The 23,985-nt window shown below is 57.6% G+C and overlaps 3 protein-coding genes across 6 annotated transcripts; all 3 read right to left on the reverse strand.

Annotated features, from left to right (window-relative positions):
• Positions 1-1,751: 1,751 nt before the first annotated feature.
• On the reverse strand, positions 1,752-12,597 carry TNNT1 (troponin T1, slow skeletal type). 3 transcript variants are annotated; one of them, XM_032325414.1, is made up of 14 exons: positions 12,534-12,597; positions 10,685-10,724; positions 10,562-10,575; positions 10,343-10,372; positions 10,070-10,102; positions 9,343-9,361; positions 7,428-7,488; positions 7,029-7,145; positions 6,762-6,839; positions 4,581-4,694; positions 4,089-4,198; positions 2,604-2,694; positions 2,449-2,489; positions 1,752-1,886 (listed from the first exon to the last, which is right to left on the reverse strand). In XM_032325414.1, exons 2-14 carry the CDS (start codon positions 10,714-10,716, stop codon positions 1,841-1,843), a joined length of 786 nt encoding a protein of 261 aa, XP_032181305.1. In that variant the 5' UTR covers positions 10,717-10,724; positions 12,534-12,597; the 3' UTR covers positions 1,752-1,840. The 3 variants fall into 3 exon arrangements, with proteins under 3 accessions (XP_032181305.1, XP_032181304.1, XP_032181306.1); XM_032325413.1 differs by having other exon boundaries at positions 9,343-9,364; XM_032325415.1 differs by lacking the exon at positions 10,343-10,372 and having other exon boundaries at positions 9,343-9,364.
• A 1,294-nt stretch (positions 12,598-13,891) lies between these two features.
• TNNI3 (troponin I3, cardiac type) lies at positions 13,892-17,146 on the reverse strand. Its single transcript, XM_032325416.1, has 8 exons — positions 17,053-17,146; positions 16,791-16,803; positions 16,558-16,644; positions 16,092-16,133; positions 15,668-15,799; positions 15,192-15,281; positions 14,530-14,706; positions 13,892-14,040 (listed from the first exon to the last, which is right to left on the reverse strand). The coding sequence occupies exons 1-8, from the start codon at positions 17,061-17,063 to the stop codon at positions 13,957-13,959; spliced, it is 636 nt and encodes a 211-aa protein (XP_032181307.1). The 5' UTR covers positions 17,064-17,146; the 3' UTR covers positions 13,892-13,956.
• A 1,496-nt stretch (positions 17,147-18,642) lies between these two features.
• Positions 18,643-23,904, reverse strand: DNAAF3 (dynein axonemal assembly factor 3). 2 transcript variants are annotated; one of them, XM_032325408.1, is made up of 12 exons: positions 23,820-23,904; positions 23,633-23,721; positions 23,225-23,367; positions 22,766-22,859; positions 21,302-21,459; positions 20,842-21,024; positions 20,562-20,687; positions 20,335-20,457; positions 20,050-20,179; positions 19,317-19,431; positions 19,094-19,168; positions 18,643-19,009 (listed from the first exon to the last, which is right to left on the reverse strand). In XM_032325408.1, the coding sequence occupies exons 2-12, from the start codon at positions 23,715-23,717 to the stop codon at positions 18,670-18,672; spliced, it is 1,572 nt and encodes a 523-aa protein (XP_032181299.1). In that variant the 5' UTR covers positions 23,718-23,721; positions 23,820-23,904; the 3' UTR covers positions 18,643-18,669. The 2 variants fall into 2 exon arrangements, with proteins under 2 accessions (XP_032181299.1, XP_032181301.1); XM_032325410.1 differs by having other exon boundaries at positions 23,633-23,737; positions 23,820-23,885.
• Positions 23,905-23,985: the final 81 nt, after the last annotated feature.

Here is a 23,985-nt window from a genome sequence, read left to right on the forward strand (position 1 = left end):
TTCACTTCTCACAGTTCTGGAGGCTGGAGGCCTGAGGTGAGGGGCACCTGTGTGGTTGGGTTCGGGAGACAGCCCTCCTCCCGGCTTGTGGAGGTCCCTTCCCTGTGGTGTCCTCAGCTGGCGGAGAGAGTGCTCGGGACACTAATCCCATCCTGGGTCCTCATCTAAGCTCACGTACCTCTCAGAGACCCCACCACCACACCCTGTCACACTGGGGGTAGGACTTTGACGTATGGGGACACAAAGCTTTAGCACTGCACCTTAGGTCAGGGACAGATGACACAGCCTCAGGATGAAGGAGCCGGGCCAGGACGGCTCCACAAGACAAGAGCCTCCGCCTCAACTACATGGGAGGGGTTGGCGACCTTCTCTAAGCCACTGATAGTTGTGATTCTGGGCCCAGGAGCCAGACCTACATGCTCAGGTAGGTCCTCGCCTCCTGAAGGTCCCAAAGGCAGAGCGGCAAGTGGTGGGCATTGCTTTGTCACCAAGAGTGTTGCCTCGTCCCGTGAACAACTTGACATGGTGTTTGATGTGTGCTGGTCTTGCATTTTAAAATTCAGATATAATTTACACCGAAAAAGAAAAAAAAAATAAAGCCTCTTTAAAGTGTACAGTTCACGGAGCACCTGGCAGGCTCTGTCGGAAGAGTGCGAGACTCTTGAACTCAGGATTGTGAGTTCGAGCCCCAGGATGGGCATGGAGGTCACTTAAAAAATACAATTTAGGGGCGCCTGGGTGGCTCAGTGGGTTGAGCTACTGCCTTCGGCTCAGGTCATGATCTCAGGGTCCTGGGATCAAGCCCCATGTTGGGCACTCTGGTCAGCAGGGAGCCTGCTCCCCCTTCTCCCTCTGCCTGCCTCTCTGCCTACTTGTGATCTCTATCTGTCTGCCAAATAAATAAATAAAATCTTTTTTAAAAAATACAATTAAAAAAAAAAAGTGTACAGGGGAGCACCTGGTTGGCTCAGTCAATTAAGCGTTTGCCTTGAGCTCTGGCCATGATCTCAGGTCCTGGGATCGAGCCTCCTATCCGGCTCCCTACTCAGGGGGAAGACTGCTTCTCCCTCTGACCCTCCCCCCACCATGCTCTCTTTCTCAAATAAATAATACCTTTAAAAAAAACAACAGAGTGTTGAGTGGCCTTGTATACTCCCAAGGTTGGTTGTGTCACCATCATCACCAGTTTCAAGCATTTTCAGCCCCCCATGTGCCCTCCCCCAGCCCCTGGGAGCCGCCAGTCTCCTTCCTGCCTCCATGGCTTTGCCCCTCAGGACAATTCACATGCGGGAAATCACACAGGCTGTGGCCCTCTGATTCTGGCCCCTGTCATCGAGCACTGTGATTGTTTTGAGAGTTGTGGACACGGCGATGTGTGTCAAGACCTTGCCCCTTTTTCTCCCCGCGTGGTAGCGCCTGCTACCCACCCCCCAGCTGGTGGATGTTGGGGACGTTTCCACCTCTGGGCTGCTGTGAGGAATGCCACTGCCCATGTCGGTGCCCACTGCGCAAGTGGCCAGACACATGTTTTCCCTTGCAACGGGCAAACATCCGGGAGGGGAGTTACCAGGCGCTTAGCTTTCTGAGGAACTGCCAGACTGGTTTCCAAAGGGGCCATACGTACCCTGTGGCATTCCCTGCAGCGCAGGGTTCAAGGTCACCTACCACCACAGGACTGTGCAGGTTCTCCAGGCTCAAGGTCAGAGTGACCACTGATTCCGGTGGGAATGACAGCCAGAGAACTGGGCAGGTGTCTGCGAGGTGCATTTATTTCAACCACAGATGGGACCCACGCTCCAACGGCGGCTCCGAGACTTACTGGGCGCATAGCCCCAGGCCCTCACTTCCAGCGGCCTCCAACGCGGCCCTTCCCTGCACCCTTCCGGCTGTAGGAGAAGAGGGAGAGGATGGCAGGAAGGAGGGGCTCCCCCAACCTCTGAGAGGGGTCCTGCCCTCAACTCAGAAGTCTGCCCCCCAGTTCCCACTCTCCCTGCCTCCCGGAGGAAGGGGCAGGGCAAATGCACTCTCTGTTCAGTGACAGGGATGGGGTGGCTGATGGGGTGTGGGGGACTCCCACGCACCTGCGGGAGCTGACATTGGGGGGTGAACTCAGGATGTTCCCACGGGTGCTGAGCGATATTGAGGAGGAGGGGCTGGGGGGAAGGGAGGGATGGGAGATGGGAGTGGGCAGCACTGAAGAGGGGCCAAGGCTGGGGTGAAAGAGACAGAAAGTGGGAGACAGGAGAGATGAACAGTGAGCAGGAGAGGGGAGCGGAGTAGGAAGAGCAAGAAACAGAAGTTACGGGGCGCGAGGTCTCAGCCTTTGACACTTGGGGCAGGGGCTGTCCTCGGCGCTGCAGGGGGCTGAGGGCCCAAGGGACCAGGTGCACAGAGGGGTGGGGGCCCAGAGAAGGAGAGACACACCCCAGTCTGGGGAGGCACACTTACAACTTCTGAGCATGGCTGATGCGGTTGTACAGAACGTTGATCTGTGCAGGAAAGAGGGAAATGCTGGGAGGACTGTGTGGGGACGCACCCACCAGCCCCTGCCCTTCATCCACCCCCACGCTGCACCGCCTTCCTCCCTGGGAGATGGGTCTCACCTCGTACTTCTGCTGCTTCAGCTTCTCCATCAGGTCAAACTTCTCAGATTCCAGCTGGTGGATCCAGTCCGACAGTTCCTGGGCCTTCTCCCTGGTGGGCCAGAAGGGCTGTCAGAGAGGGGCTGGCCCATACCCCCGGCCCAGACAGAACCACCCAAGGCCACCCAGAGAGACTCAGTGGGCGTCACTAGTGCCATTTGTTAATATCCAAGGCCGAAACATTCTAGGTGAGTGGAAGGAAAGGGTTCTTAAGTCCCTGCCCGCCGCCTCCACATCCAAAATTCCTGTTTCCCCAAGGGAGAACAATGTCACCACTAAGGACGCAGGCTTTGGAGTCAGGAAGCCTGGCTTCAAATCCCAGCTTTGCCATTCTCTGACTTGTGACCTTCGCCAAGTAGCCTCCCCTAGGATCCTGCTTCCCTCTCCCGAGCTGGTCCTGGAGCCATGCAAACACCTTGAGAGCCAACCCTAACCCTGAACGTCTTTTCCAGTGCTCAGACCCCTCACACTGATAATTTTAAATCTGCATGGTGGGAGCAGTTACGTCACAGAAACGGGCAAGTGCTACCGTCAGGACTTTTTGCCCCTGGAGAGCTGGCTGGTGAACATGTAGCACTGTAACACCAGCGGCAAGGACGAGCTGCTGCCCCAGGCCTCCCAGGGTTTAAATCCCAGCTCTTCCACTTGCACCTGTGCCACACTGGAGAGGCTACTTAACTTCTCTGTGCCTCAGGTCCCTCATCTTTAACAGGAGGATAATCATAGTATCTACATCACAGGGTTGACTGTGAGGGCATGACTGTGGCAGCCACCACCATCACCATCATCATCATCATCAGAGAAATTACATAACGTGCTCAGAGAAATTACATAACGTGCCTATGATCCCACAGTGTGTAAGAGGCTGAGCTCCAGCCCCCCTCGCTGTGCTGCCTCTGGGGAGGTGGGGGTTTTGGACTTCGTAAGTCATGCCCAGACCAGAGAACATCAAGCTACCACTAAGGGCCCAGAAGGAACAGCCCTCTGCAGCCTTCCCTCTGGTGGCTTATCACAAGACGTGGGCTGTTCTGTGAATGGGAGGTAAAGAGGTAGATAGAGACCCACAGGGCAGAGACTTGGCTGGAAATTTCTCACCAGCATGTCTGGCTTTAATTCACGTAAAGATGGGGCTTTTCTGAGTTTCCAGGGCACATCAATAGGTCAACATAATCTCTTAACTTTTAGTGAGCCATCTTGTCTGGCTTCCCACCATATCCCCTCCCAGACTCTACAGCTCATGATACCCACAAAAAGTAGGTCCTATATCAATGACGTCTCCCAGGGAAGAAAACAGGCACCCTCCCAGAGAGGGAGACGCACTAGCCAAAGTCACACAGCGCCAGGGCTCAGACCGGGGATCCGCCCTCCCAGAGCTTTGTAGGGGTCCCCTTATCTCGCCATCTTCCAACCAGCCCCCTCCCACCCTGAGCCCCCCATCCCACCTACCGGAGCTGCTCTTCTCCCATGTGGTCGATGTTCAGAGGCTTTTTACGCTCAGAAAGGATGCGCAGTTTCATCTCCCGTCCTGTCTGGCGCTTACCGCGCTTCTGTTCTGCCTGAGGGTATGGAAGGGGACACACTGAACTGTGAGATAGATCAGAACCCAGGGCTGGGCTCCTCACCACCATGTCACTACATGCAGGAGTCCAGACCCCTCCTCCCAGCCCCTTCTCCCTCAGACCCAGGAGTCCAGACCCCTAGCCCCTCCTCCCTCAGACCCAGGAGTCCAGACCCCCAGCCCCTCCTCCCTCAGACCCGGGAGTCCAGGCTCCCAGCCCCTCCTCCCTCAGACCCAGGAGTTCAGACCCCAGCCCCTACTCTCTCAGACCCATGAGTTGGGGCTCCCAACCCCCACCTCCATCAGGAACCAAGAGTCTAGGCCCTTAGTTGCCTCCTCCCTGGGAACACAGAACTTAGGTCCCAGCAGGCTGAACTCACCTTGACAAGGTAACCCCCAAAATGGGCTCCCATGTTGGACAGAACCTTCTTCTTTTTGGCGTCGTCCTCCGCCCGCTTCTTGGCCTCTTCCTCCTCCTTCCGCATCTTCTCCTCCTGAGGGAAGAAAGGAGTTAACCCCGAAGGCTGGCCCAGCCCCTGTGGGGAAGGGGTCTGAGTGACACAGGGATCCATCGACCCAATGCACGAGACAAGTCAATGCCAGAACAGGTTAAATGCAGACATACTGCCCCAGGTCCATCCAGGCCTGACTGTGACCACCCACAAGTCCCTTCTCCTCTCTGGGCCTTAATATCCCCCAAGCAAAACTTTTACAGTGGGTAAGGGATATTCCTGCTTCTTTCTGCATTCTTCCATTCTGAATGGCCTGTGCCGAGCTTGCTGTGTGCCTCAGTGCAGATAGTCCCCCTCTCTGGGCCTTTGTCTCCTTTATTCTCACGAGACAAGAATGATGTCTCAGAGGATGCAAGAGGGTGACTGGGGATGGGGATGGGGGACTCAGCACACTAAAGGGGCCATGGCCTTGAGCCTGAGGATGGGGCTCTAGAATGTCAAATGAAGTCAGCCCCATGTTCCAGAAAGAGTGGCTTGTCCAGCCCAGCTCCTCCCCACACTGAAAGCGCTGGTGAGGCGGGCACAATGGCTTCTGGCACGTTCAGCACACTCCATCTGAATTTCTTTCCTATCGCTTTGCTGTAATGTGCAAATTTAATAGCTTAAAACAGCATGAGTTTGGGGGGCTCAGTCGGTTGAGCATCTGCCTTCAGCTCGGGTCCTGATCCCAGGGTGCTGGGATCAAGCCCCAGGTCCTGCTCTCTGCTCAGTGGGGAGTCTGCTTCCCTCTCTGCCTGCCGCTTCCTCTGCTTGTGCTCTCTGTCAAATAAATAAATAAAAATCTTTAAAAAAAAAAAATAGCACAAGTGGGGCGCCTGGGTGGCTCAGTGGGTTAAAGTCTCTGTCTTCGGCTCAGGTCGTGATCCCAGGGTCCTGGGATCAAGTCCCACATCAGGCTCTCTGCTCAGCAAGGAGCCTGCTTCCTCCTCTCTCTCTGCCTGCATCTCTGCCTACTTGTGATCTCTGTCTGTCAAATAAGTAAATAAAATCTTAAATTAAAAAAAAAAAGCACAAGTTTATCGCCTTACAGCTCTGCAGGTCAGAAGTCTGAAACGAGTCTTATGGGCTGTAATCAAGGAGTAAACAGTGTGGAGGGTCTAGGGGAAAAGTCACTCTCTTGCCCCATACTTCTCACCTGCATTCTTTGGGTCCTGGCCCCTTCCTCCGTCTTCTAAGCTAGTAGAGCAGCATCTTCAAACATCCCTGACTCCGACTCTACAGCCTCCCTCTTCCAATGACCATTGTGGTAACACGAGGCCCATCTGGATAATCCAGAATTATCTCCCACCTTAACTTAATCCCACCTGCAAAGTCTCTTTTGCCATGCAGGGTACCATATGCATAGACTTTGGGAATTAGGATGAGAACATCTTTGGGAGACCAGTAAGATGTTTACCATGTCACCCTACTCTTAATCTTTTAAAGTGATTCAAGTGGCAGATCATGTTTCCAAAGCCCACACCAATGGGAGTATTTTCACCAACCTCCTACAACTAGCCAGCAATTTGCTCCAAGATGGACAGGTGACCAATCTGAACTTATCCCAGAATCAAGGAGAAGACAGATAAAAGAGGAATGAAAGCCAGATTTGCTGGTAGTCACTTGCCTCCCCTGAGAACGGGGTGTCCAGTTGGGTGACCTACCATCTGGTTCACCTGGGACTGATGGGATACAGGATTTTCAGGGCTCAGACCAGGAACATCCCAGGCAAACCCATGACGACCTCATCACCCCCAGTGTCCATAGAAAGATGGGACCAGAGATAGGAAGAGAAAAGATGGGTCTTTGTGATCTTATTTGAGTTCCTTGATCCAGCCATACCTGAAACCAATCACATTCTACTTTTTCTTAGTTATATGAGCCAATAAAATTCTCTTTCTGCTGAACTCAGTTTGGGTTAGGGTTTCTGTCCCTTCCAACAGAAAGATCCTTGAATAACACAGTGCAAGTCCTGCCTTCCTCAGGACTGCAGAAAAGATCATGAACGGGAAATAGAGCATTCGGCTTAAGAAGTAGCATTTGGTCTCACAGGACAGGGGAGGCACCCACCGCCAGCTTGGCCTGACGCTCACGCTCCTTCTCGGTTCGGAAGCGCTGTTGTTCAGCTCTCTCAGCCCGGCGCCGCTCCTGGGGGAAGGGAGAGGAATGAGGGGGTGCAGGGTTGCCCCATCCCCAAGGAGGTCAAGAGCAGAGATGAGCTAGTTTGAGTATGGCCACCGACTTGGACAGCCTCGGGGCTACACTGGACGGGAAGCACTCCCGGCCGCAGGACCGGGGTGGGGAGGATGCTGCGGAACTCCACCTCCCTCCACTCACAATGCGCTCTTTCAGCGCAATGAGCTCCTCTTCCTCTTTCTTCCGCTGTTCAAAATGCACATCGATGAGCGTCTGCAGCTCCAGCAGATCTTTCTCCATGCGCTTCCGGTGGATGTCCTGCAGGACGCAGGGGTGGGGGTAGGGGGGTGCATCACTTCCAGGCAGTGCGGGGGACCGGGCACCCACCTGTGCGCCCTCTGAGGCGCATCGAGGCAGGGCCCTCCCTGCAACGGACGTGGGCCGTTTAGGGGACCAGGGGCTGCTGTTGGTGATGTTCCCAGCAGGGGCACTAGGGGACACCTTGGGTCCATTTAGGAGGCTCTGAAAGGAGGGAAAAGCCAGAGGCACCACTTCCTAATTTGCACAAAGGCACCTGGGGACTGGAGGTCCCTTACTTACATCGAAGTCCACACGTTCCCCTTCTGGGATCTTCGGGGGGATCAGTGGTGGGACCACAGGCCTGGCGGGTGGGAAGGGGGAAAGACTGAGCAGCCTGAGCTCCCTGACCGAGCTCCCCGCCTGGCTGTCCTGACCAGTGTGGCAGCCACGGCCCAGGGTGGTTTGGGGCACCTGACAGGGGGTTGGTCCGAATCGACATTCCCTGGGTTGTCTGAGAAACACACTGGATTTTGAACACTTGGTTCAAACAGAAGAATGGAATATATTTCACTAATAATGTCTCCTATCATCTACCTGTTGAAATGATTAAATTTCCGATTTAATGGGTTGAATAAAAAATTCGGCAAAGACTAATTTTACCTGTTTTCCTGTTCTGTTTTACTTTTTAAAGTGCGACTTGTAAAAATACATATATGTACACACGTGGCTTGCATTAAATTCATAAATCGTATTGGGTGCTTCTGTGGTTTTTAAGACAGCACCTTCAGATGATTTGCTTCCTACTCCACTGGCTGTCCCACTTCTGTCTCCTCGTCCCCAGAGAGCCCTTTAAAGGGTTTCACCCTTTTATTTATTCACAGGAATCTCTCTCTGTCTCCAGCCCAGGCTCTCTCTGAGATCCCAGACTCAGGTTAACCAGCGTCTCCTGAACATCTCCGCATTCTCACGTACCATGCCTCCAATGAGCTCATCAACCTCCCCAAGATGGGGGGGGGGGAGTGCACCGCCCCTCCGGTTCTCAGCCGAGACCCTGGGCAGGTGATGCCCACCTCCTCCCTCCCCTTGCCCCAATGACAAGTCCTGGCCTCTTTGCCTAGGCATCTCCCCAGTCTGTTTCCCCTTTCCACCCCACGCCCCCTGCCCAGCTCAGGCCTCAGCCACTCTCCTGTGAACCTTCATGCCAGCCTCCTCCTGGCCTCTCAGCCTCTGGCTGTCCACCTTCAGCTCACCTCCCTTCCTGACTTTAGCTCAGAGCTCACCATTAAGACAAAGCCCAAGCAACCCAGCATTCACAGCCCTTCTCACCTGATCACAGTCAACTCCTCCAGCAACTTTTCTCCTCCCTCACAGACACACACATTTCATGGTTCCCTGGTTATGGCATGTGCCTTTGCACCCCTGGACCTTTGCATATCCCGTTCCCTCTCCCTGCAATGCCCTTCCCCTGGTATACTGCATCCCCCGAGGCCTTCCCTTCTCCAACAAGCTTTCCCTGATCCCCCTTGCTCTCTCTCTCAGATCTGACCCAAAGTCATCTTTGCTCAAAACCCCACACGACCCCATCCCTTCTTACACTCTACACTCTGGCCAGAGTGGAATTGGCACCACTGCCCATGGCAGCCCACAGAAGTCTGCTTCTAGGTTCTTTCCTCATGCTCAGCTTGCTGCCTCCCTGCATCTCCAAGCTTTGGCCTCAGTCTCTCTTCCTCCAGGACTCTCTGCCTCCACAAGCTCTCATGGCCTCCACAGATCTGCCTAGTTTAGGAACTTCGTCATCAGAATGACCTGTGTCTGTATCTGTTTCCCCCAAAAAGTGGCCTAGATCCAGCCACTGCCCCAGGCGTGTACCCGTCAGCTTTCTCCTCTACAATATCCCTCCTACCTTCTTCAGCTAGTGATTCAGGAATCTCCTCCCCTGGGAAGCCTTCCATGACTGCCGAGGGCAAATATAGGGCCCAGGTGTGTGCTACCATAACTGGATCCCAGTCTGTTTCACCAACAGAGCCGATGGGATCTGACTTGCCAGATGCCATGGAACATTCTTTGAACCATTCATTGAAAGAAGAAATCACTGTCCTTTCCTGTTCCAAGTGCCCCACTCTCCTTTTCTGCCTTTTTCATGCCCTGTCTCTGGGAGTGGGGGACATATTTAGGAGGATGGGATTGGGACCCTCCCAGCCCTATAGTATCTCACCTTGGTTTGGGGCGCTCTTCTTCTAGTGGGGAGATACAAAGACATGATTAGCAAGAGTTCATGGGGGTGGGGCTGACACACCCAGAGAAGGGAGCCCCTCCTCCAAGCCACAGCCCCCAGGAGCAGGTCTGGGGGAGACGCATGAGTCGGGGTAGAAGAGGGGAGAAGGGAAATCAGGGTGGTCATAAAGAGGGAAGAGGGTCACACGCTTCAGATATACATTCAGAACTGGTGTGGGGATCCCCCTCCCACTTCTCTGGGAACCCAGGAGTCCAAACCCCCCAGGCCTTCCTCCTTCTACATACCCAGAGTTCCTGCTCTTCTCCATTTACACCTAGCCCTGCAGAGTGTCGCCAGCCCCAACCCCTCTGGGGACACAGGAACCCAGACTCTCAGGGAGAGCCCCTTCTGCATCTTGGGCCCCAACCTTTGAATGTATATGGGGGTAAAACATGACAGGGTCGGGAATGCCTGTCTGCAAACATCCAACCCTTCCACAAGTATTCCTCCAGTCTGGGGGAGAAGGCTTGGGTGTCGGTCCCTTTAAGAAGGAAGGGAAAGGGTTAAAGCCTTAGCGAGGCTATTTCCCTTCGTGGACACCAGAGGGCGCGCGAGCTCTCCGGGGCTTAAAGGACCGGGCCTGGGCGGGTTACGGGGGCGCAGGGGGTCCTCGCAGGGGTCAGGGCCCGAGGAAATCCGTCTCGGGAAGCGAAGCAGCCGCGGTCACCTCGCTCTACCACCGGCTCCGGCTCCTCGGCGGCTGGGGAGGAGGAGGCAGGGGAAGAAGCGAGGATGGGGAAGCGAGGGAGAGCGGCCACGCAGGGGTGTGGGGGGCAGAGAGGAAAGAGAGGGGAGAGGCTGTTAAAGGACCTGAAGCCGGGGCGGTAGCGAGCCCAGTGCCCGCTGGCCCCGCCCCGACCAGCGCCCCCCCTCACCCCACCCGGCCCCTCGGGGCTGCTGGGGCTGCTGGGGCTGCAGATCTGCGGGCGCCAGGCCTCACCTTCCTCCTCCTCCTCCGCAGCCTCCTCTTCTGGAAAGGGGGCGGGGGCAGAGAAGGCGGATCAGGAGCCCCGCGGGGCCACAGGCCGTGCGGAGAGGGCACGCAAGGGGCGCCGCCACGCCGGAGGGTGGGCGCTGGGGGCAGCGGGCGACCCCGGTGTCCTCTCGCCCCCTGCGTGCGTGTCCCCAGGCCACCGAGGCCCGCCCACTCCCCACTCACCTTCGGGCTGCTCCCTGAGGGCAGGGGTGGGGAAGAAAGGGCGAGAGGCAGGGTTACACGTGTTGGAGGTGGGAGAGTGTCCTACGTCTCCACGCCCCCAGCCCTCCCGCCTGCGCCACTCACTCCTCATATTCCTGCTCCTCGGTGTCCGACATTCTGTGACCTGAGGACCAGAGAACACGCGAGTGAGGTGGGGTCGCAGTGGAGGAGGGGCGGGGCTGGACCCCCGGATCTGAGGGAGGAGGGGCTGGGGCCTAGACTCCTGGGTCTGAGGGAGGAGGGGTTGGGGGTGTGGACTCCTGGGTCTGAGGGAGGAGGGAGCTGGGGGTCTAGACTCCTGGGTCTGAGGGAGGATGGGCTGGGGGTCTGGATTCTTGGGTCTGAGTGGTGGTGGTGGGGGGGGTTGTTGCTGGGGACTGGACTCCTGGTCTGAGTGAGCAGGGGCTGGGGGTTTGGACTCCTGGGTCTGAGGGAAGAGGGGTTGGGGGTCTGGACTCCTGGGTCTGAGGGAGGTGGGGCTGGGGGTCTGGACTCCTGGGTCTGAGGGAGGTGGGGCTGGGGGTCTGGACTCCTGGGTCTGAGGGAGAAGGGGTTAGGGGCCTAAACTCCTGGGTCTGAGGGAAGAGGTGCCGGGGGCCTGGACTCTTGAGTCTGAGGGAGGAGGGGACTGGGGGCCTGGACTCCTGGGTCCGAGGGAGGAGGGGCCTGGGGACTGGACTCCTGGTCTGAGTGAGCAGGGGCTGGGGGCCTGGACTCCTGGGTCTGAGGGAGGAGGGGGCTGAGGGCCTGGATTCTTGGGTCTGAGGGAGGAGGGGGCTGGGGGGTCTGGACTCCTGGATCAGAACAAGGAGGGGCTGGGTCCTGGACTCCCGGGTCTGAGGGAGGAGGGGCTGGGGGCTCTGAAATGGAAAGGGCTCTGGGAGGGGGGGGGCACTGCCTGAAAGCTGCTGCTTCAGCCCCTCCACCACCACAGCTGTCCTCTTTTGTCTTATGACATGTCCATGGGAACCTGATCTGAGTGGGGATTAGGAGAAGGTATTTGGGAAGGGATGGTGGCCTGAAGACAATAGCTGCCCCACCCCCACCAAAGGCTATTTCAGGGGGGATGTCTTACATGGTGAAACAGAGGACATTTCCTAAGAAGGGATTCAAGGGGGGGAGGCCCCTGGGAGAATTAGTTACACCAACTCCCTCTCACACCCCACCCCACCACCCGCTCCCCTCCTTGCCGCAGCACCCACAGACTGGGGAGGAGGGTTGTCCACAGACCTCATCCTGAGCCCTACATAGACAGCACACCATCTTTGAGATCCCCCCGGGACACACAGGACCCAGGTTTAAGAGCACCCCAAATCCTGAGATCCACAGATCCTGACACCCCAACTGGTGATCCCCCTGGTTTCTGGGGACAAACAAGTCCCCATGTCTCCAGAGTCTGAGACCCCAATTCTTGAGACTCCAGACTGGGCTCAGATATCCTCAGCTCTTGATGCCCTAGGTCTCAACACGTTCTGAAGCCTCAATATCCTGAGACCCCAAAACCCAGATGCCTAAGCTCCAAGATGTATTCACGATGCTCCGAAATTTTGACAGCTCCAGTCATAAGGCCTCTGACCCAGAGACCTCAGTTCTCAAACCCCCAAAGTCTGAGACTCCCTGTCCTGAACCCCAGACCATCCAAGCCCAGATACTCCCATCTTCTGAGATTCCCTCAGAATCAGATCTCAGACCTGCTAGGTCTGAGGGTGCCCCATTCTGGGACACCCCAATCTTGAAACCCCAGACTCTGGAACTCTGAAATCCTAATAACTCTGTCTTCAGTCCCCTAAAAGCCCGAGCTTCCCCAGAATTCCCAAGCCTCCATCTTGTGCCCCCTCCAGCCCTATCTGTAGCTCATCACACCCCTCATGTCTCCCACCCCTCCTGTTCTCTCCCTCAAGGACAAAGTCCCTGGAGACCCCAGGACCGTTACCTAAGGCTGGGTCTGCAGAGTCCACGAGCTTTGGGACAGAGCCTTCCTGACGGAGCTGAAGCACCCCTGGGGTTTATAGGGGAGGCTCGGCCCCGCCCCCCCAGGGGAGAGGGAGGGCCAGAGAATTCCTTTCTCCAACCTCGAGTCCCAGCTCAGGGGCTGCCCTGCCCCCAGTCTGGCTTCACATTCAGGATCCCAGACCTCCTGGCTGCTTGGGGACCCCTCCACCCCATCGGCATCACCTTGAACCCAGGCTGGGTCAGGTGACCTCCAACCTCTGGGCTCCCCACCCCTTACAGCAGGCTGTGCTCTATGCTTTGAGGTCCCTGGGCTCAGCACACAATAGGCCCTTGGAGAATACTTGTTGACAAAAGGGGTACAGGGGCTGCTTTCTCTTATATGGCTCTGGTTCTGGTTTCTGTGTCTCTCCGACGCGGTCCTTCTTTCCTTTGTCTCTGTGACTCCCCATCTGTTCGTCTCTGTCTCCCCCCTCCCTGCCCCCACCCCTTTGTCTGCCACCAGGATTCCACCCTGGTGACAACAGGCGCTAAAGTGGGGAAGCAGGTGTGCCCCGGGGGAGGGGAGAGGGTGTGGTGTCAGGCCCGCTCGACCTCACACTCCCCCACCTCCATCTGACACTGATCTGTTTTGGTATTCCTCCCCACCCCGTTTCCCTGCCAAGCCATGACCTTGAACTCTAGGGGAGCCGGCCACCCCTCCTGCCTCTCCGTTTCTCTGTCTCTCACAGTCGGCCATCTCTGTGTCTATTTCTGGGGCATTTCTCTGGGGGTTCTCTCTGGGTCGCTTTCAGGCTCTATCTGCGTCTCTCTGCCTCTGTGTCTTTCACTCTCCGGGTCTGCCCGCACATTTCTGTCTCTGCATTTCCTCAGGGGTCTCTGTGAATCTGCCTCACTCTCAGTATCCATCTATAGGTCTCTATCTGTGACCCCATTTCCCTCTCTCCTTGGCTCTGGATCTGTGTCTCTATCTTTCTAGATCTTTCTGGGGCATCCTCCTCCACATCTCTGTCATTCTCCCTCTTTGGGTCCCCATGTCTGTCTCCGTGGTCTCTGTGCCCTGCGATGCACAAGTGCCTCTCCAGCGTCCCTTTCTTTGCACATCTTTCTAGGAATCTCTGTCTCCCCCCACCCCAACTCCATGGGTCTCTGGCTCTGTCTGTGTCTCTGGGTGTCTCTTTTTGAGCCTTGGTCCGGGCATCTCTGGGCACCCCAAGAATTCCCCGTTCTGCAGCCCAGCTCCGCTCCTGCGGTATGGTGTAGCTCTGGGGGGCCCTCCCCTCCTCCATCTTCTCGTCAGCCTCACACCTCACCCCCCAGGCAGCAGACAGGCAGCCGCTCCTAGCCTGAAGAGCAACTTTATTACTCCGGGACGCCTCCAGGGCTAGCGCAGGGGGCAGGCGGTCTCAGCCTTCGAACTTTTTCTTGCGGCCCTCCATGCCGCTCAGCGCGTCGATGTTCTTCCGCCAGTCTCCCACCTCCCGGTTCTCCTAGGGGAATGCGGTCAAGGGTTAGGGTCTCCCCCTGGTCGACAGTCTCTCAAATATCCTCCGGCCACCCTCCAGCCTGCTGGGCCACGGTGTTCCGGATGTCCGCCTAGGGATCTGGTTCTGAACATGTCTCGTCCCCCAGGCAATCCCAACAAATTTGCCCCCAGGAACACCCCAGCCTCCTCACACACTGCAGGCCTCCAGGCTCATCTTCCCCTTCTGGCCTCCCCCCATGCACTACTTTTCTCTCATGGACATCCCGACTCCTTGCTACTTCCTTCCTCCCTAACACACTTCCTGGCTTTCCTCTTCCAGCTTCTGTCTTCCTCTTGCCCTTCTAGCCCCTCCTAGAGGGGTGCCAGAGGACCCTCTACCAGATTCTTCTCCCCATAACTCCAAGTGCCACTTGCCCTGAGCTGAGGCCCAAGGACTGCTGTCCCAGCACCCTCTCCCCGGAGCAGCCCATTTCCTGGCCCGAGCCACACTCACCTTCTCTGTGTCCTCCTTCTTCACCTGCTTGAGGTGGGCCCGCAGGTCTAAGGTCTCCTTAGCCCTGGTGCCCAGCAGGGCCTGCATCATGGCATCCGCGGAGATTCTCACCCTCCGCAGGGTGGGCCGCTTAAATTTTCCCCGAAGGTCAAAGATCTTCTGGGTCAGATCTGCGATCTGGGGGCAGTGATAAGGGGAGGTGGAAACTGCCCCCCCCATCCACCTCCCCCAGCCCCATGCGTCCACTCTACATTTCCCTCCTCTCTCTCCAAGCCTAAGGAGGCTCAGCTCCCACTGCCTTCGGGGAAAAATCCACCGGCCTCATCAGTAACTGTAAGTCCTCCCCGATCTGCCCCGTTTCCTCTCAGCAAGGCACTGACACATCCCGGTCCAGCTGCAGGCGTCCCATGATTCCCAACCCATGCCTGAGCTCACGCATCAACCCCTGATGCTCTGGCTCCACAGTCTCCCATCTCCTGGCTTCTGTGTGCTGTCCCTTCCGCCTGAACCAGCCTTTCTAGCCACTCTACTCATTCTTCTGCCCCGTCCCTTCCAGACCCACAGAGCTGTCCTGGGTCTCCTGGTGTCTGCAAACGCAGCTGCAGGGGGTAAGACACAAGACCCTACCCTGAAGAGACCAAGACTGCCCGGGATCCCCCAACCTCTGCAATGTTCTTTGTGACTTTCGCCTCCACGTCGTATCTCTCTTCATCCACTTTGTCCACGCGGGCGTGGAGTTGTCGGCACAAGTCCTGGTCAAGGAATTGTGGTATATGTGGTGGGGGGCCCCCGACTCCTGAGTCCAAGGGAGGAGGGGTTTGGGGTCTGGAGATTTGGTCCTGGAGGCACAGTTTGAAGCGGACTCTGGGGCAGCTCGAAGAAAGGGTGCTAGGAGCCAGGAGTCCTGAGAATCTGACAGAATTGGAGCTGGAGAAATCAACCTCCGGATTTTGAGACCCTAGGCAGCCACAGGCCACATTTCTAAAACTCCTGAGGGTAAGGACTGGGAGGCTGGACCCCAAGGTCCCCAGCGGAAGTGGAGCATAGTGACTCGACCCATGAGCCCCAAGGATGCGAGAGCGGACGTTAGGAACCTCGGATCCCCAGCTGGGCAGGGGTCCCTGATAAGAGTCGGTACCTGCAGCTCCGCGAAGCCCAGCCCGGCCAACTCTAAGGGCTGGCACCGCGTGCTCAGAGCGCGCCCCTTCTCTCCACGCCGGTCCTCCGCCTCCCGCTCCAGCTCTTGCTTCGCAATCTGCAGCATCAGGGTCTGCGGAGGGAAGGCCAGGGACCGCAGCCCACCCGGGACAGCGGATGAGGGCCGCGCCACACGGGGGAAGCCGCCCTGGCCAGGACAGCCCTGTCTCTAGGCCCAGGACAGATCAGCTGTCCCGCAGGGCCACTCCCCTTCAAAGTCGGGTTCTTCGTTCCAAGGCTCCGCCCCTGTAGCCGGACTGCCCACCTCGAGCCCCGCTCACTAGCCATCGAAGGCCGCGCCCCTACACCCCCAAACCTCAAGCACCCTGAAGACATCTAGGCGCCCGCTCCAGGCCCACCGGCACCTTCAGCTGCAGCTTCCTCGAGGCGGAGATCTTGGACTTTTTCTGCCGGAGTGGAAAGGAGCCAGTAATAGTGAGGGTGGGGAACTTAAGACGGAGGGTGGGCAGGGGGGCCTTACGGCCACTCCCTCACACCTGGTCCGGCTTTGGACCTGCCTCCAACTCTGGCCAAACCTACGAGAAGCCACGCCCCTCGCCCCACCCACCAATCCTGGGCCCTGATCTGTTAGGCACCGCCCCCTATACCCTAAGCATCGCAGTTCCCACGGACAACGGGACTCCGCCCATAGGCAGGTCTCACCAATCCGAGCCCTCCCTCTGCAAAGCCCCGCCCTTAAAGAGCGGCATGCTCCTAGGCACCGCCTACGAGCAAAGCCCCGCCCCATCTAAGGCTCTGGTCCCGCCCTCATGCCTAGGTGCCACCACCTCTGCAGACTGGGAACCCCGACCCGCACAACCCCCTCCTCACCTTGGCGTGCGGCTCCGTGGCGTACGCGCGGTAGTTGGCAGAAGACCGGCGTCGGATCGGGGCCGGAGCTGGGGGCGGGCACCCCGCCTGGGATTGGGGGAACGGGGCCGCGTCACCGCCGGGCCCCCGCTTCCCCCCTCCACGCCGTCTCCTGGGGTTGCAGCCTCCCGTCCCAGGCCCCACCCTGCTGCGCCCTCCCCTGCCGGTCGCCCCTCGCCTGTGCCCGCTCTCACCGCATCGCCGCTCCTGGAGGGAGAGACCGGGAGAAAGGATTAATGGTGGGCCTGTGTCCCCTCCAGTCTAAGAGACCCCAGAGGAAGGCCTACCAGCTCCTCCGTCCTAAGATCCTAGGAGCCCTGATTCCCAAACTCTTCCCTCCTGCAGATACCAGGGATGCTGTCCCCACCTCCCTTCTCAGGCCCTGTGTCCAGCCTTGCAGTCTTACCCCCCACCGCCTTGGGCTTCTGGGAGTCCCAGTTACCAAGCTGCACTTACTCGTCCGCCATGCTGAGACTCGGGCCAGGGGTTGCAGGAGGCACTGACGGGGCAAGGGGCGCTTGGAGGGTCAGTGAGGGCACGTCCCGGGTGACCTTGAAGGCCCCCCGGGACTTCGTGCTTGTCTGGGCTGCTCAAGCTTCACTGAGGACACTGAGATAAGGGGCGTGGACTGAGACTAAATATACTGCTGCCACCTCCTCCCCCTGCCCAGGATGTGAGATAACCAGGCGCGTGAGAGGTGGGGTGGGCTGCTGTCCAGCTGGGTCACCCTTCCACCTTGGCGGCCTGGGAGCTCAAACCCAGCAGTGCAGACCCCCAGCCTCTTCTCTCTCCCTCAGACCCAGGAGTCCAGACCCCCAGCCCCTCCTCCCTCAGACCCAGGAGTCCAGACCCCCAGCCCCTCCTCCCTCAGACCCAGGAGTCCAGACCCCCAGCCCCTCCTTCCTCAGACCCAGGAGTGCAGACCTCCAGCCTCTCCTCCTTCAGACCCAGGAGTCCAGGCCCCCAGCCCCCTCCTCCCTCCTCTGGACCCAGGAGTGCAGACCCCCAGCCCCTCTTCCCTCAGATCCAGGAGTCCAGGCCCCCAGTCCCTCTTCCCTCAGACTCAGGAGTTCAGACCCCAGCCCGCTCCTCCCTCAGACCCAGGAGTCCAGACCCCCAGCCTCTCCTCCCTCAGACCCAGGAGTCCAGACCCCCAGCCTCTCCTCCCTCAGACCCAGGAGTGCAGACCTCCAGCCTCTCCTCCTTCAGACCCAGGAGTCCAGGCCCCCAGCCCCCTCCTCCCTCAGACCTGGGAGTCCAGGCCTCCAGCCCCTCCTCTCTCAGACAGGATTCCAGACCCCCAGCCCCTCCTCTCTCAGACAGGATTCCAGACCCCCAGCCCCTCCTCTCTCAGACCCAGGAGTCCAGACCCCCAGTCTCTTTTCCCTCAGACCCAGGAGTCCAGACCCCCAGTCTCTTTTCCCTCAGATCCAGGAGTCCAGACCCTCAGCTCCTCTTCCCTCAGACCCAGGAGTCTGAGCCTCATCCCCACATTGGACTGCAATATTCCTAAGAGCTATGGTCAGTTTCTGTATCCGAAACTTGTTAGCCACTCAATAAAATTTGTTGATTTATTTGAGGATCCAGGTATGGCCCAGACTCTCAGGCCACAACAGTTGGAGAAACAGTAAGGAGAAATCCACCTCTGGTTCAGTAGGAACTGGGTCTCTCCTGACCACTCTAGCTCATCCCGTGTCCTAGTCCTGGAGACAAGACTGAAGACCAGAAAGACACAGGGGCACATGAAGAAGATGACCCCGCTCTCTTTACTGGGCCCCTGGGGGTGTTGAACAGCCCTGGAGAGCAATTCCCCCATCCCCAGTTAAAACAGGACCTTGGGGGACAAGGAGAACACACAGAGGGCCTGAGACTCAGGGCCCATCTCTGTAGGCGGTGTCTCAAGAGCAGAACATGTAACTCTAAAAGAACAATCTAGAATTCTAGGAACAGAACACAGAATCCCAGGACGATAATTTGAAATGCCAGCAACACCTCTGGAGCTGATAGAGACTGCTGAGAACAGAACTGAGTGTTCTAGAGGCGGGCTCAAATTCCAGGACCTGACTTTACAAGTCAGAGATGGGGACAGGGGTCAGACTCTCTGGTTGTGGAGTCTGACTCTGTGGGTAGAGCCGGAGACTCTGGGGGCCGCTTGAGGGGCTCAGGGGGTGGGGTCCCGCCTTCCAGAGCCTGGCTCCGGTCCTCAAGGGGCGGGGTTGGGACGTGAGGGAGCGGAGTCATGGAGTCCACAGCGGAGCCAGTGCCACAAGTGGAGTCTGGGGCCTTGTGGAAGCGCGCGAAGGTCTCCAAGGGCCTGGCCTGCGGCAGTAGGGTGAACCCAGCCGCCCGAGCGAGCTCCTCAACCCGGCTGGCAAACCCCTGCAGCTGCTCCTGCCGCAGGTCCACCAGGTATCTGAAACCAAGAAGGGGGCCGTTAGGGGTCCTGGCTTCCAGCCCTCAGCCTGGACGCTCCCTGCCCAGCCCTCCGCTGGCTCACCGCGCTAATTCCACCACCAGGCGTCCTCCAGGGGCCACGGTGGCCCCCAGATCTGGGCTAAGAAGATGCACCATCCTGCGCAGAGGGAAGGGAGGGCTGAGGCTGAGACTTCCAGGTCCTGAGAGAGGAGTGGGGCTGGGGGATCTGGCTGGGGGACTAAGGATCCTGGGTGTGAGGAGGAGGAGCTGGGGGAGTGAAGTCTGTCTGGGAACCTCTCTCTTACCCACAGGCCACATAGAGAAGCTGGAACCGTTCCTTGTAGCAGCTTTTGTGGTGAAGTGTCTGGGCAGAGCCGAGAGGCAGGAAGTGCACAGTGAAGAATTCCGGGGCAGGAGCAGCTGGGGAAGAACTGGCAGAGTTAGGCCGACCCACAAAGCTTGGAGAAAATACTCCTTGCCTGTCCTGAAGCCCTTTCTCATCCTTTCTCGTAGATGGATTCCTGGAAAATTCTGGGAAGGGCAGCCCGGCAAGCAGCGTGGCAAGCAGACCCATTTTACAGAGTAGGCTGCTGAGACTCAAGAGAGGGAAAGAGTGGGTGGCCCATGGCCATACAGGGCATCCAGACACCAAGGAAGAGCCAGGTTGGGGGATGGTTACAAGGAGGCATGACCAGAAGGGGGGGGGGGGGCTCCAAAGGTGAGCTGGGACCCAGCACCTTGCTAGAATGCTCTGTCTTTTAGACTTCTGCAGGTAGGATTAGAATACAACTGTTGGAATTCAGAATGATAACATGGTGTCGGGATTTAGGAAAGAGAGAAATACAGAGAAAGAAAAAGACAATGTCAGGAACAGGAGATCACTTGTTCAGACACTGGAAACCATATTGGTACGGGCTCGGACATGAAATACCTGAAGCCTGGGATGGAGGTCCGGGTCCCACTGTTGCCCGGAGGATGATGTGCCCTCTTTACCATTCAACTCCCATTTCAGGGGGGTGAGGTGATGCGGACGCTTACCGCGCTCTGGTCTTCCATCCTGGTCCTGGTGCACCTGCTCGGGGTTTCCCTGGGCAGTTCTTGGGCGCCCCCAGGCGGCCACCTCTCGGAACAGCTCTGTCACGTTGTGCTGCGTGATCTCACCGGCGGTCTGGGGAGAGAAGAGGCGCAGCCCCCGTGACCCGGCAGGGCCTAGAGTACCCCACCCCTCCCCCGAATGCCCAGGCTAGCTCGGATTTCCGGACCGGGTTGAGAAAACACAGAACAGCGGAATGTCCCCCAGCCCCAGCACCTCTGGTCACACACCTTGACTGGCTGTCCATTGCTGGTCCGCAGGAGGCTGTCATCATCTGCTTCAATGCCAAAGGCCACGAATGGACCTGTGGCGATGTCCCCCCAATACCCGCGCGCTGCGACACGCTCTCCGTGCTGGGGAAGAAGGGAGAGAAGAGGCAAGTGAGGTCAATGTTGGAGACCCCAGTTCCTGTGTCCCCGAAAAGGAGGACTGGACAGGGTAGGGAGTGGACACGCACATGACTCAGGAGGCGACCTGACGCAAGGGTCCGGTTCGGCACGTGGTAGGCGCTGGAGTCTCTGAGCTCAAAGGCCACACCAGTGTCCCTCCAACGCCGGAATTCGAGAGTGTGGATGACTCGGGCCTGGGTAGGAGGACGAACAGAGGTCGAAGCAAATCTGGTATATGGGCGCCCGGCCCTCCTCACTCGGACTCAGGAGTCCGGGCCCCCAGCCTCTCAGCCCCACCTCCTGCACATCCAGAAATGGGGCCTCCAGCCCCCTTCCCAGGGCCCTCACCCCGCGGTCGTGCAGCTTCATGTGCAAGTCCCAGTCGCTGACACCGCGCCGGGCGTCATAACGGGAGCCCAGGTAGTGGCGCAGCCTGGAGTCCCAGAGGCGGCTCATGGGGAAGGCCTCGGGCCCCTTCTCCCCGCCGGCCCAGAAGCGGAACACAGCCTCCAGGGCGTCGCGCTCGCGGAACTGCACGGCCGGCATGCGTAGGAAAAGAGCAAGGGAGAGGGGGCTGCAGGGAGAGCCGTTTGTCCCGCTCTTCCCTCCCTCCCGAGCCCGGGCGTGGGAACCGTTCTCCCATTTCTCAGATGAAGAAACTGCAGTTCAGCGAGTAGAAACCACCCCCAAGTCACATCCCACACTGGGAGCTGGGGAGCTAGGGCTCAAACTCCATCAGGGAAAACCCTTTGGGGCTCCCCATTTCCATTCTCCGCGTGGCCATTCGGATCCTGGGCGGTGACAGCACCTTGAGGGCGCCCAGGCTGAGCCAGGGCAGCTGCTCCGCCAGGCGGTCGGGCTCGGGAACCAGGTGCACCAGGCGCTTGGCCTGGGCGCGCACGAAGGCGGCCACCTGGGGGCGCAGCAGCGCGTTCCCCCACACCTCCAGGAAGGTCTCGCTCCTCTCTGGGGGGTTGGGGAGAGAGGGGCGGATTAGTGGGGGGAGCAGCGGAGGGAAGCCAGAAACTGGACCCGTGTGGGTGACGCATACCCTCTTTATAGTAATCTTATGATGTCATAGTCATGTGAGCATAAGGGATACTGGCCAACTCCTCATCCACCCCTCAAACATGAATAACTTAAACCTAATCTAGGCATCCTTCTCGTCTTCCCCACCCTGCAGATGAGCCCAAACCTGAATTTCATGTTCAAATTTTCCTTGCCTTAAAAAAAGAAGAAGTTATATATAGATCGGGGTGGAAATGGAGATTTATGGGTGCTAAAATAGTACAGTGTTAAATTGTTCCATTTTAATCAGGAATCTTACAAGAGAACTATATACCTTTAGTTGTTAGAACATATACATCTATATCAACGAATCTCTATCAATATGTAAATTGTTTCATTTAGTGGTTTGAGAATCTTAAAGTTATTTAAAGACAGAGAACCATATACCCTTAGTTAGATCTAGTTCCTTCAAAGGCTTTTACAAGGTGTGCTGTGAAGTGTGTGCCGTGTATCCTGAGTGCTCTGGGATATTAAGGAAAAACTACCACCCATAATCGTGATAACAATAATCAGCACTAAGAGGTACTGAGTCTATAGCATAAGCCAGGAGCTGTGTGTTTTTTTGTTTTTGTTTTTGTTTTCCAATTGAATCCTCACAAGCACTCTATGGGAAAAGAACTTTTAGGATCTCCATTTTATCAATGTAGAAACAATGTAGGCCCAGAAAGCGGCAGATACTAGCCCCAGGTCACTTAGCAAGCAGAGCCAGAATTTGAACAGACTGTCTCAATCCAGACTCTCCTCAAGGTGCTAAGCCAAAGTCATTGTCACTGAGAAGTTGTCATCCCTGCCTCCCTGCCCAGATCCTCCTCTTCCTTCCAGGGCTGCATCCTCAAGGCAGACCCTCTGGGATTTGTGCCTCTAACTGAGGACACTGAGGCCCGTGGAGAGGCTCTGTGAAGGACTGAGCTCCACCGAACCTTCCCCATATCTGGGAGACTCGCTACCTCTTAAGAAGTCCTTTGTTCTCCTTTGACCCTATGCTGTGTCAGGAGGTTTGGAATGCTTACCCTGTGTCATGCACGGGGCTGAGAATTTATGTGAATTTTTTCCTGGAATTCTCTCAGCGGCTCTAGGAGGTAGTATATTTTTGCACAGGTGGGAACAATGACCAGGACGTTTAACTGGACCATCGAAATGCCAGAACCCCTGTGGGCACGGGGAAGAGGCTGGCGGCCAGAATATACCAGGTTTTGCAACTCACCTTGCAACCCCATCTTCTCAGGTTCCTCCAAAGCTAGGCTGAAGATCAGTATGTGTCGAGCCACAGCTTCCAGATTATTCTCTAGCACATAGAACTGGAAAGACAGAGCAAAATGATTCTGAGATCAGTGTCCCTGGCTCCCAGGAGACCCAAGAATGGAAGACCTCAGCCTCCTCCCTCCACAGGGTCCAGGCATTCTGTACACTGGCCTCCTTCCTTCAAATAGGGGAGTACGGGCCCTCAGAACCCTCCTCCCCACCACTACTCAGGACACCCAGTCTTTAGGCTCTTCGTCCCACTTGAACCCAAAAGTCCACAACCCAGGAATTTGAGTCCCCAGCTTCTACCTCCCTTGGACCTAGCAGTCCAGGCCTCCAGTTCCCTTCTCCTCAAGGACTCAGGTATCTGGGCTCTCATCCTCATCCTCCTCCCTCCAACGACCCCAGAATCCCAGCTCACGTGTAACCTCCTGCGAGGCCAGAGCGCCGCCCGGGCCAGGGTCCGAAGCAGGTGCCGCCCATCCACGGAGCCCAGCAGCAGTACGTCTAGCTCGGGGGTCCTGGGCTCTGCATCGCCCCGCAAGTCCGAGTCCACAGGAGGACCTGGCAAGATGGCACAGGCTGAAGTCTGTGGCCTGGAGAGCGCCCCCTGCAGCCTCCCCAGAACGATGGACTACAACTCCCAGCAAGACTCGCACTCCTGGCCTAGGTTCCTAAGGGAGCTGTGCCTCTACGCATTCTGGGAATCGTAGTCCTCAGAGGCCACTTGGGCTGCCCAGTGAGGGGCGGCTCCACCGTTGGAGCCTCGGAGAACGTTAGCGCGCCACCTGCCAGGATGGGTCAGATGCGGTCCTGGGTGGGGACTCACTCTCAGCCTGCAGGTCCAGCGCCGGGGACAGGCCCCACCAGGACACGTTGCCGAAGCCTGCGCCCGAGCCTGCCGGTGTGGTCATCGCCCTGCAGAACAGACATCCTGGGAGTCCCAAACCACCGTTTCTGCGTCGCCCACCCATGCCCCTCTCACCGCCCCTCTCCTCCCTGGGACACTCCCTCACCTCTGTCTTTCCAAAGACTCCGGGACGCCCCCTCCCTCCCTCCCTGCTCCGTGCTGCGCCACACCCGCTACACACAACTACCCGGAGCCCCCGTCCTTTTCGACCAGTCAACCAATGGGAGTACGCGGGTTGGCACAGGCGCGATAGACTGACCAATAGGAACGAG

The sequence above is a fragment of the Mustela erminea genome, chromosome 19 (genome assembly GCF_009829155.1).
Source record: "Mustela erminea isolate mMusErm1 chromosome 19, mMusErm1.Pri, whole genome shotgun sequence".
NCBI lineage: Eukaryota > Metazoa > Chordata > Mammalia > Carnivora > Mustelidae > Mustela > Mustela erminea.

What these genes read in the sequence shown, in the direction of transcription:
- TNNT1 (XM_032325413.1), bottom strand. Translation starts at nt 10,716, where the DNA reads ATGTCGGACACCGAGGAGCAGGAATATGAGGA. An exon ending in GGAGCCGGTGGTAGAGCGAG is followed by an intron (nt 9,365 to 10,069) that starts GTGACCGCGGCT and finishes TCTCCCCACTAG; the next exon opens with AAGAAGAGCGCCCCAAACCA. An exon ending in GGGAACGTGTGGACTTCGAT is followed by an intron (nt 7,146 to 7,427) that starts GTAAGTAAGGGA and finishes TGCGTCCTGCAG; the next exon opens with GACATCCACCGGAAGCGCAT.
- TNNI3 (XM_032325416.1), bottom strand. An exon ending in TGGGCTTCGCGGAGCTGCAG is followed by an intron (nt 15,282 to 15,667) that starts GTACCGACTCTT and finishes TTCCTTGACCAG; the next exon opens with GACTTGTGCCGACAACTCCA. An exon ending in AGAAGGAGGACACAGAGAAG is followed by an intron (nt 14,041 to 14,529) that starts GTGAGTGTGGCT and finishes GCATTCCCCTAG; the next exon opens with GAGAACCGGGAGGTGGGAGA.
- DNAAF3 (XM_032325408.1), bottom strand. Translation starts at nt 23,717, where the DNA reads ATGACCACACCGGCAGGCTCGGGCGCAGGCTTCGGCAACGTGTCCTGG. An exon ending in TGAGAAGATGGGGTTGCAAG is followed by an intron (nt 21,460 to 22,765) that starts GTGAGTTGCAAA and finishes CCAACCCCCCAG; the next exon opens with AGAGGAGCGAGACCTTCCTG. An exon ending in CTTCTCTATGTGGCCTGTGG is followed by an intron (nt 19,169 to 19,316) that starts GTAAGAGAGAGG and finishes CCCTCTGCGCAG; the next exon opens with GATGGTGCATCTTCTTAGCC.